The sequence below is a fragment of the Dreissena polymorpha genome, chromosome 2, assembly GCF_020536995.1.
Source record: "Dreissena polymorpha isolate Duluth1 chromosome 2, UMN_Dpol_1.0, whole genome shotgun sequence".
In the NCBI taxonomy this organism is placed as follows: Eukaryota; Metazoa; Mollusca; class Bivalvia; order Myida; family Dreissenidae; genus Dreissena; species Dreissena polymorpha.
The window spans coordinates 88,652,938-88,665,136 of NC_068356.1; the positions used below are offsets into that span (position 1 = coordinate 88,652,938).

Here is a 12,199-nt window from a genome sequence, read left to right on the forward strand (position 1 = left end):
AGTTGAACCTCGGTAAATATAAAATTGAGAACACATTTATTCTCAAATTTAAAGTATTTATTAGAAAAATAAAAACTAATTTCCCAATTTTAGTCAAAATGACTTGATTTTTCCAATTCAACAGGCCTTATCCTCCTTCCCAAAATGGAAAAAATCTGGTTATAGCAAAGAGTTCTTGATAATAGGGAATAGTTCAGGCATGTAGTAAAGGGTTTTATTTAGTTTTGAAGCAAGTGGATAACTTAAAAAAGGGGAAGAGTCATCAAATTATAATTGTTGAGTTTCTTATTAGTTTTTAAGAGTACTAACTTGGTGTTATGGCATATTGTGTAAAATTGCAAGGTGGTTTTACTGCCTATCAGGTGGGAATGAAAGGCCAGATACAAAAGACTGCAAAAGTCTGCATGTACAGTAGATACACTGTGTATATTTTATTAAACCGAGTTTTACAAAGACATATTGAAGAATGGATTTGTAAGATAGTCACAGTTTCCAGTGGAATGAACATTTTTACCTGCAATGTATGCCAATAGATGACTTTTAAGTTTTTATTATTGACTGGAGTTTGAAATTCTAAACTAAGTAACCATGTTGAGATCATTGTAAATCATTTAACAATTGCTGACCTTTCAAGTAAATCATTATGGTTGAGTAAAAAAGAATTTGAGTCTTGCTCTTGGAAAATGGGACTTAATGCAGATTCACATGTAAAATTTGGGAAGACACTTTATGGGGCTTAATGCAGATTCACATGTAAAATTTGGGAAGACACTTTATGGGGCTTAATGCAGATTCACAGGTAAATTTGGGAAGACACTTCATGGGGCTTAATGCAGATTCACATGTAAAATTTGGGAAGACACTTTATGGGGCTTAATGCAGATTCACATGTAAATTTGGGAAGTCACTTTATGGGGCTTAATGCAGATTCACATGTAAAATTTGGGAAGACACTTTATGGGGCTTAATGCAGATTCACATGTAAAATTTGGGAAGTCACTTTATGGGGCTTAATGCAGATTCACATGTAAATTTGGGAAGACACTTCATGGGGCTTAATGCAGATTCACAGGTAAATTTGGAAAAACACTTTATGGGGCTTAATGCAGATTCACAGGTAAATTTGGGAAGACACTTTATGGGGCTTAATGCAGATTCACAGGTAAATTTCGGAAGACACTTTATGCTTTTATGGTGTTTTTTGTTTAACTTCTTCAGTGCTGGAACCAAATTTTGAAGGCCTTTGCAAACAAATTGGATCCAGATGAGACGCCACAGAACATGGCGTCTCATCAGGATCCAAACTGTTTGCTATTCTGATAATATTCTTTGAAAAAAAAAAAGAAAATGTTAATTTTAGAAATTCAGCAGACGACATTTTAGCAGACAACAAATTTCCCAGCATGCAAAGGGTTAAAGTAAATCGTTATGGTTGAGTAAAAAAGAATTTGAGCTTTGCTCTTGGAAAATGGGGCTTAATGCAGATTCACAGGTAAATTTGGGAAGACACTATGCTTTTATGGTGTTTTTTGTTTAAACCTTTCAGCGCTGGAACCAAATTTTAAAGGCCTTTGCAAACAGCTTGGATCCAGATGAGACGCCACAAAACATGGCGTCTCATCAGGGTCCAAACTGTTTGCTTTTCTGATAGTATTCTTTGAAAAAAATCGAAGAAAATGCTAATTTTAGAAATTCAGCAGACAATATTTTAGCAAACGACAAATTTCCCAGCATGCAAAGGGTTAAAGGAAGTATTTTCTTAGCGAAAATGCAGTCTAGGCGTAAAGTGGTGTCCTTGATAAGCCTTTGCCGACTGAAGGGGCTAATATGGGACGGCACTTTACGCACACCGACTGAAAGGGCTAATATGGGACAGCACTTTACGCACACCCATCGACTGAAGGGGCTAATATGGGATGGCACGTTAGGCACACCGACTGAAGGGGCTAATATGGGACGGCACTTTACGCACACCGACTGAAGGGGCTAATATGGGACCGCACTTTACGCATACCGACTGAAGGGGCTAATATGGGACGGCACTTTACGCACACCCATTAAACCATGTTTTCCCAGGGCATGGTTCATATTTTATTATTTTGTGTTATAAACAATGCCAGCTATATTGATCTGAGAGATATATATGTGTTCAAAATTGTCTTTCATATGCCAGGTGTTCATGACCTGCTTGGCACCGTGCCAACAGACGAGCCTCCAGACGTTGAGGAAGGTATGGAGGTTTCCCAATCAGGTAAGAAGCAATCAATACTGTATGTACTTGCGCCTCATTCTGGTGTCACTGGGCTCAATGCATGTGTCTAAAGTATCACCCAGAATTAGCCTGTGCAGTCCACACAGGGTTATCAGGAACTACCGTATTTTCTTTTAGAAAAAACTTCCATTAAACAGAAAATTTCCTTAAAATGTTGTCCCTGATAAGCCAGGATTACAGGGTATTATCAGGTAATGAATAGCAATGGGAAAATTTAAGTATACAGTAATTGAGTCTGGTTGATACAGATGTATTTCAAATTGATTGAGTCCGGATTATGAATAACTTTGCCTGAAAGGATTAAAACAATTTTTTTTAATGTCTGTACTGCCATTTTTATGCCCCCAGATTGAATGATCGGGGTATATTGTTTTTGGCTTGTCTGTCTGTCATTGTATGTGTCTGTCATTGTATTTGTCACAAAACTTTAACCTTGGTCATGATTTTTGCAATATTGATGATAGCAACTTGATATTTGGCATGCATGTGTATCTCTTGAAGCTGCACATTTTGAGTGGTGAAAGGTGAAGGTCATCCTTCAAGGTCAAAGGTCAAACAAAACATAATTTCAAAGCAGCACATTAGGGGGCATTGTGTTTCTGACAAACACATCTCTTGTTTCTTGAACAGTCTTAATGCACCAAATCACGTCAAAAAAAAAAGTTAAAAAAACTTATGGAGGGGGCTGCCCTCCTGAACCCACCCCTAACGGCTCTGGGGCGTCTGAAAAAATCCTGTGGGAAGCACTGCCCTGGTCTTTCACTATGATAAAAAATGTAATTATTTTGAAACCAAGTAAAACTTTGGCTGCACAAGCAGGATAAAACTTTAAAGCATGTACATGGTCCTTTATTTATGGCATTTAACCAATCTAAACTGTTTTCATATAAACACAGCTGAAAAACGCAAGAAGATCCGTTTCATTGATGACGACTCAATCGATCCAGCGGAAGATGAAAAGGACACACGGGTGCGCTTCAAGCCGCAGAAGCCGAAGGTGACCTCGCTGCAGAAGAAGATGCTGCAGATGGCGGGCCAGCAGGTACCCAGTGCTTAATCACCATTTTGGGAAAGGGGCTGGGTCCATTAATATTCTGAAATGGCATTGATTTGTCTACAATTTGGATAATTGTTCTGTTGTTTTTTTTGGCTAATAAATGCTTTAAATTTTAACAAAAAAGTGTTTTCAATATCATATTAACAAATGTTTAACTTGAAAAGCTGAATGAGAAATGAACTAAATGTTAATATTAAAAAAAAAAATAATTTGCCATCTTAAGGTCCCCATAGGGAAAAAATACTTTTTTTAATGGGAATGTGTTCTCATAACAGCCCTGAAAGGAAAAAATACTTTTTTATTGGAATTTGTTCTCATAACAGTCCTGAAAGGAAAAATACTTTCTTTCATTGTGAATGGGTTCCTATAACTGCCCCGAATTTGATACCAAAACAAAAACTGCAGGTGCCCGAGGAGGTCGGTGACGAAGACAAGGACTCAAGTTCCTCATCAAGTTCGGACTCTGATGACGATGACGATAGTGAGTTCAGACGTATGCGGGAACGGAGTAGGAAGAATATTGATAGGGTAAGGAGCTGGGTGGCTGAAGTGCATGTTTTAGCTGTTGTGTGTTTTCTTGCTTTTGAATGTGGTTTTAGTTGTGCTATGTTATTGATAGAGTAGTGTTTTTTTAATTGTTTTTTGTTGTTGTTTTTATGTTATGGTATTTATAAAAAAACGAATTGTTGTTTTTGAAGGTTTAAAACATCCATTTAAAAATGTGTTTTGTTTTTCTAGCAGAATGCAAAAATAAATATGTGTGTGAACAGTGTTTTTTTTCAGTTTTGGTGGAAAGGGGTCGGGTCGCCTGAGGGGAGAAAATTCGCGTTTAAAACGGGGGAAAAAGGGGAAATTTCAATACTTAGCAAGTAACAGTACAAAATCAAGTTTAGCACTATAATTCACCTTACATAGAGAGAAAAACATTATTCCAAAATATATACGGCAAAATAACATGTTTTTTTAATCCAATATACACATTGCAATCTCATATGCTATTGTGTGTAAATGGTCTTGCAACAATTGGCCATTGATAATACATGAGCATATAATACACCGATCAAGTTTGTATGCTTTTTCAATAATGTTGAAGTTTGTACAGGCAATATAATTCTACCAAAATCGTCCTCATTCTGTCCCTTGTGTTTAAACCATTTCTGAGAACATCTTAAATGCGTGATTTAAAATAATTCTGTGTTTCACCTACCATTAAAGTAAAAACAGATTTTTGTCAATTTTTTTCCGATAGCTTTTGCTCTTGTGCTACATGGTGGAATACGTACGGTTTGCTGTAGATGTCGTAAAGCGAAAGTCGTGATAGTGAACATCGTACGGTTTGCGGTAAATGAGTAAAGGCTAAAACAAAGTTAACGCGCGGATGTGGAAAATCAGGAAAATTATAGTAAATAAATTCGTAAGGAAAGACATCTTTAAATGAGGTATTGATTAAAATTGAATAACACTTCGGAAAGGGGGGATTTTTCAAATATTTGGGGGGAAAATATATACTCTAGAGATGGGGGAATGGGGCCGAATAATGCTGAATATTTCATTAAAAAAAACACTGGTGAAGTTAATCAATCCTTTCCCTGATGTTAATTATTGTAATTCACTGTAACACCTGGATCAACTCTCTTACACATCGTTAGGCTGTTATTTTGTTTGCTTTTAATTGTACGTCCTGTCCTTACAATTGGTAAATAAGCGTGATAACCCTGGAAATTCAGGGAAATTTTTTAAATTATTATACAACAAAATAAAAATTGCAATTGGGAAAAGCAATTTTATGATATAAAGTGCTACGTGGGTGTTTTTATGCTCCCAGTGGGGTGGCATATAACAGTTGAACTGTTAGTCAGTCCGTACGAAAACTTTAACATTGGCCACAGGGCTTTCCACAGGCCATTTAACGATCCCTCGCCGAGGCGCTTGAATTTCGAAATCAGAGTCCCCGGGGCGCTTGCAATTTTCCGATCAGTGTATTTTTTAGTAAAAGAAAGTGGATATTGTCCAAACAAATCAAGGTTTTTCTATCAGTGTATTAATATTCCCTGTTTTAAAAGAGCACTTGGTACCTACATTCACAAGTAATCGCCATAAACACCACATGGGGTAATGGATAATCCACTGATAAGAGAATAGCATGACGCGCGTATCGATTATTCTAGCCACATTACACATAAATGCTGACAAGGATTTATCTGGTAACTTTCCAGTCGTCAAACTGTGAAGTTCATCGTCCAATCGGTTACGTGAATGCTTATGAGGGCGGGGTTAACTATCGACCATTATTTTTTATTGACGTCGGGCATGAAGTAAGAGTTTATCGCAGCTCGATTAGCAAGAAGTTGTACCATTTACGTAATATAAAACCGGTAATTAGTACAGTACAGTACATTAAAGACGGTTTCGGGCATCATCATCACTCGTTTTAACTGTAAACAAGTGTTACCCATGACTCATAATTAATATGAGAAATTAATTGCAAGTGGTAAACAATTAATTACTTATAGCGAGTAAGTTGTGCAAATAACTCCCTGTTACAATTATGTGATAACAATTTAATTCCAGTACATGTATATTTCATCATGTCCATTCATAGAACTGATTCACCTCGTTTTTCTGACATTTATTCAACATGTAATGCGCTTTAACAAATTTTCGTTGAATTAATTACGCACACTTGTAAATGTTTCATCCGATAATCGATAGTTAGAAGACTGATGATGGCAACCGGCCGACCCGCGGTGATCCTCCTGGACAACGTGAATTTCATGCATAATTCCGTCAAAACATTATTCAACTCGTAAAGTGTTTAAACAAATTATCGTTGAATTTATAACGCAACGGTTAATATTAGTTGAAATCTCAAATGGGAATAATTAAATTTGTAATCCGAAAGCCATTCCCGAAAGTCGATGTTAACGCATTTTTAATCCGAAATACACTTCCGAATGTAAATGTTACCGCAACGTTAAATATTTTTGCTTCAAATTAGCAGTGCAAATTTATTGTGTGTCAAATCTTTTTCTCAATTAAAAAGAGCGCGAAAATTATGCAGCATGTCCAACGTCGCTTCATTTGCATACAAAAGCGTGCATGTATTGAGCGTTTTAACAAGCACACAACAGGTCAGGGGATTGACGCATGTTCAGAGGCAATATTTCATCAAATCTATAAATAGTTACTTAAAAAATGTCAAGGCTTGTGTTAAAGAAATAATTGAGAGCTTTTATCGTAAATATTTACCAGAAAGTGATTTATAAAAACAGAATAAACGGGATTATCGGGTAATAAATAGAAACTTGAAAAGTAGTAAGTATATAGTAATAGAGTCAGGTTGAAACGGATGTATTGGGGAATTGTTTGAGTCTGGATTTTACTATCTGTGCGGGAAAGTTTTAAAACAATTAAACAATATAAAAAAAAATATATTTTTAAATGACTGGAGGATTTTTTAAAGAGTCATAGCGCACCAAATGACGTCTTTTGACGCTGTTTTTTATTTAAGTTATAACGCACCACAGAACGTGAATTGACACATTAAATTTAAAAAAAATCAACGTCGGAAGGGGACACCCCTAGCAAAAAATACATTACAAGGGAAGTAATAAGCTTTAAAGGGAGATAATTTCAAAACCTGCTAAATGATATATTAAAATTTTATTTCAAAGCAGCGCAATAGAGGGCTTTGTGTTTCTGACAAACACATCTCTTGCTTTTGCTTAAGTTAATAATAATGTTCGTACATTTTCCTTTATCTGCTTTATTTGGGAAATTTACATGGAAAATCTTTCTATGCCATTTGGAAACAGTACATTATGGATGTTAATTTTTAACAAACAAAATAAATTATCAGTCTTGCTCAGCAAGTTTAGGTCATAGTTGGTTGTCATCACGTCAGACTGGTGGTGTTCTCATAGCCCCCACCAGCAAAGCTTTAAATGTGTCATTTACTAATGTGTACCGTTACAGCTATGATAACAAATATGTGTTTCTTCATTGTGATGAGACTCCTGTGAGAGAGTATAAACCCTTTACCACTTAGATATGTATTTGGACGCATTTGTTGCACATAGCCATTTTCACTTTGCTTCTGAGTGGGAAAGGGTTAAACATCTCCTCACAAGATGCAACTAGTGGCACATAAGGACTCATTTATTCATACCCCTAACTTTGTCATCTTATGATACTAAAATAAACTTTATATGAACAGGATGCTCTGGACATGTATCATACCAATTTATAAGGGCAATAAATAATTTAAGCCTAAAAAAGAAAATTTTTGTTTGTTTACTATAATGCCCACTAAAGTTGGTCCATACCCCTTTACAGGACAGCGACTCTAGCAGCGAGAGTGAAGAGGAGGAGACATTTGCCTCCCACCGTGATAATGATGACGATGATGATGTCGATGAGGAGGACAGGAACGAACAGGAAGTGGTACCCCCAACCAGGGTCCAGCCTCCCCCCTCGGCGCCCCCCAAGATCCCCTCTCTGCTCAAGCTCCCCATCCCTCCTGGGCCACCCCCAGGGGCGCCTAGCGGACTCCCTCCTGGAATGCCACCGGGTGAGGGTGTATTTCATTATAAACCTATTGATTGCAGCAATTTGTGTGGAAAGCCCGGGGACTGTTTCCTGTGTAGAATAAATACAAGTACATGGGTGAAAGTTTTCCGTAATATTACGGATTTCCGTAAATTCGCTAATAAGTCAGGCTGTTTTCTTAATTGTATAAATCCGAGGAGATATTTGGGGGTGGGGGGTTATCTTTGATTTTGATCGGACCTGAAGTTTGACATCAAAACAGTAAAGGCTACCAGCCGAAATAACATGTCTCCCGCAAAAGGAATCGGGTATGGATTCAAGCCAAAAGACCCTCCGCGCATGCAGAAGGCGGCATGACGTCACCTCATTAGAATATTCTGGCGAAATCTGCCGATAATTTATGATTCCTTTGTCTAGGAAATGGTTTACCGCACTGAATAACTCGAAGTAAATCGGGAATCTGACTCAGTTTGATTGGTTTACGTAAATCTATCAACCAATGAAAATCGACGTTACGAAACGGTCTTATCACGAAAAAAATTGGCTGACAAGTCAAAATAACTTTACTTCCGAAACCAAAAAGAACACGATCAAATAATGTATTTGTCTCCGAGGTACAACACAATGGCTTTTGGAGAGCAATGGGGTGATTGGTTTATAAAAAAAAACACTCTGGCTAGCGCATATTGTGATATCAAATGGGAAGAAGGCGTTCAAGTCTCACGCCAAGGACGTTAAGCATGTGAAAAATTACTGGACGTTGAAACCATTAGAAAATAACTAGATAAGATATACAAACAAATTACTTAAAAATACAAGACAGAAAATGAATTGCTATAACATGTTCATTGATCTATATTATACTGTAAATATTTGTATATAGTTTAGAAAGTTTAATTTTTTTCTTAAAGATTTTGCCTATCGCATTTTATCTACATGAAATAAAAAAAAAGAAAGATATTTTCTAGCCAAACTAACTGTTTTTTCTGTTTTGAATCACTTAAAAATACAGATGTCTTTAAGCTCAGGAAAAGTGATTTCTTTGTTACAAATAAGCTAAAATGCAGGCCCCCTGATTTTTTTTCCAGTAATTTAGCCATGTTTTGGGAAATTTGTCTTAATGCATGTTCGTAAAGTGTGGACCCAAATTAGGCTGCAGTCCTCGAATTAGGGACAATATTTCAGCATATGTTGGATTTTCGTAAAAAAAGGACACCCTTTAAAAAAAATCTATAAAAGCAGAGTGATTTTCCTGATTAGCCTGTGAATACTGCACATTTATTAAGCCAAATTTCCCCAAAATTAGGCTAATTTATTGCAGCACATTGTGTTCAAAGCAAGAGGACTCTTTCCTGCATGGAACTAATACTAGTATAAATTGTTTCATAAAACATAATTACTTCCTTACTTAAATTTTTAACTTGACATAAAATTGGATTTTTTTCAGAGAAATATGTGGGAAAAAAAGCTTGATTATTTTTCTGTGTGAAATTAAATTGTGTTTGTTTATTATTATGCCCCCCTTCAAAGAAGAGGGGGTATATTGTTTTGCACATGTCGGTCCGTCCGTCGGTCCGTCCACCAGATGGTTTCCGGATGATAACTAAAGAATGCTTAGGCCTAGGATCATGAAACTTCATAGGTTCATTGAACATGACTGGAAGATGACCCTTATTGATTTTCAGGTCACTAGGTCAAAGGTCAAGGTCACAGTGACTCCAAATAGTAAAATGGTTTCCGGATGATAACTCAAGAATGCTTAGGCCTAGGATCATGAAACTTTATAGGTACAATGATCATGACTGGCAGATGACCCCTATTGATTTTCAGGTCACTAGGTCAAAGGTCACAGTGACTCAAAATAGTAAAATGGTTTCCGGATGATAACTCAAGAATGCTTATGCCTAGGATCATGAAACTTCATAGGTAAATTGATAATGACTGGCAGATGACCCCTATCGATTTTTAGGTCACTGGGTCAAAGGTCAAGGTCACAGTGACTCAAAATAGTAAAATGGTTTCCAGATGATAACTCAACAATGCTTACGCCTAGGATCATGAAACTTCATAGGTAAATTGATAATGACTGGCAGATTACCCCTATCGATTTTCAGGTCACTAGGTCAAAGGTCAAGGTCAGAGTGACTCGAAACAGTAAAATGGTGATTACTCAAGAATGCTTACTTCTAGGATCATGAAACTTCTAAGAACATTGATCATGACTGGCAGATGACTCCTATTGATTTTCAGGTTACTAGGTCAGAGGTCAAGGTCACAGTGACTCGAAACAGTAAAATAGTTTCCGGATGATAACTCAAGAATGCTTACGTCTAGGATCATGAAACTTCATAGGTACATTGATCATGACTGGCAGATGAGCCCTATTAATTTTCAGGTCACTAGGTCAAAGGTCAAGGTCACAGTGACTCGAAACAGTAAAATGGTTTCCTGATGATAACTCAAGAATAATTAGGCCTAGGTTCATGAAACTTCATAGGTACATTGATCATGACTGGCAGATGACCCCTATTGAATTTCAAATCACTATGTCAAAGGTCAAGGTCACAGTAACATAAAACATATTCACACAATGGCTGCCACTACAACTGACAGCCCATATGGGGGGCATGCATGTTTTACAAACAGCCCTTGTTTGAAATCTTACTATGTAAGCAAATAAAATAGTTGAAAATTCAACCCATAATTTATAATCTTTCCCCAACTATAGGCCCCCCTCCAGGTGTACCTCCAATGATGATGAGGCCGCCTCCCCTCGGTGGCCCTCCTCGCGCTCCCCCTGGGGCCCCTCCCAGAATGATGAGGCCAGGACCACCACTGGGGCGCCCCCAGGGTATGCCCCCTGGCCCCCCTCCGGGCCTGCCACCCAATATCCGAATGCCCCCGAGGTTACCCCCTCCCGGAGGACCTCCTGGTAAGTGCAGTTTATTTTACATTTAGCCTTTAAAGGTTTTAGTTCAGTTGAACTATTTTCCTTTTTTGCAGAATGGTGGCATTTAAGAAAGATCATTCAAATGGAAAAGACAAATATATTTAACTCAGCCTTCCAGAAAGACAGAGAAGTTCTGATTTACCAACTTTGTGTACATATTTTGATTTTTTTTATTTGGAACTATCATTGACTGTCACAAGGACTTAAATATAATTATAAGGGTTAAACTGTAAAAAATATTTCATTTTCAAAAAACTGACATGGTTATTTTTTGTATCTTCGTAATTTGCAGCTATCCCTCCTCCAAGGATCATGCGGCCTCCCACTGGACCCCCGACCATGCCAGCCTCCCTGCCACCACCCCCGGGCATCCCCCTGCCACCCTCCCAGGCTAACCCCAATGTGCTCAGTGCTCCACCCAGTATCATGAAACTGCCACAAAAGGTACGTAGCAGGTGTTTTACAAGGCTTACACTTTACAGCAGTTTTGAAGTAATTTACTTCCAACTTTTTGCATAGTTCTTTCAAATATAAGCAAATTGCAGTGAGGAAATTATCAAAATTGCCACCAAATTGTCTGATACTTTCAATATCCAACGCCTGGAAGTTGGTTGTTCAAACTTTACACCTTATTTCAAGCCCTGATTATAATAATCCAAAGTACATGTATAATCAGTTTTGAATTTCAACATAATTGGAAGTGAAAAACATGAATAGAGTAAAAGAAACTTATATATTGTGTGAAATTGGTCATGAACATTTTAATGATCTTGTTGTATTAGCCTTGTTACATTAATATTACAAAAATAAGCTCATTTGAAAAATATTAGCTCAATGAATGTTAGTCCAATAATGTTAAGAATGAAGCGAGATCTGTATTTAAATATGCTCAGTGCAGGGGTGGAACCTTTCTTTGCATAGATGACTTTATTATCCCCACGTTTTTCGGAGAAAAAGTGGGGATATTGTATTGATGTGCGCCTGTCCTTCCGTCCGTCCTGGCCACCTACTCGTCCTACACTATTAGCACTAGAACCTTGAAACTTACATACATAATAGCTATGAGCATATGTGCGACGGTGACAGTGACGGAATTTTGATCTGACCCCTGGGTCAAAAGTTATGGGGGATGGGGCGGGGCTGGGTCAGAGATTTTCACTCATTTTTTTATGTTATTTTACATTAACTTCTTCATTTCTGCACCGATTTACTTCAAATTGATACTGAGCCTCTTATGACAATAAGGTCAATCTCAACTATGCATGGCCCCATTACCAACCCTGGGGCGCCCCGGCCACATAGGCCACGCCTACCCAAAATTGCCTTTTACTATAATTTCTTCATTTCTACACCAATTCACTTCAAATTGATA

At 37.4% G+C, this 12,199-nt stretch overlaps 1 protein-coding gene across 2 annotated transcripts in view; it reads left to right on the forward strand.

Annotated features, from left to right (window-relative positions):
* The window catches only part of LOC127867977 (WW domain-binding protein 11-like), a 43,415-nt gene that overhangs the window by 18,406 nt on the left and 12,810 nt on the right, over positions 1-12,199 (forward strand). For both annotated transcript variants that reach the window (XM_052409523.1, XM_052409524.1), the window contains exons 9-14: positions 2,174-2,251; positions 3,169-3,314; positions 3,735-3,857; positions 7,665-7,899; positions 10,606-10,809; positions 11,120-11,271. In XM_052409523.1, coding sequence (XP_052265483.1) covers positions 2,174-2,251; positions 3,169-3,314; positions 3,735-3,857; positions 7,665-7,899; positions 10,606-10,809; positions 11,120-11,271 — 938 coding nt within the window. The remainder of the gene's footprint in view (positions 1-2,173; positions 2,252-3,168; positions 3,315-3,734; positions 3,858-7,664; positions 7,900-10,605; positions 10,810-11,119; positions 11,272-12,199) is intronic.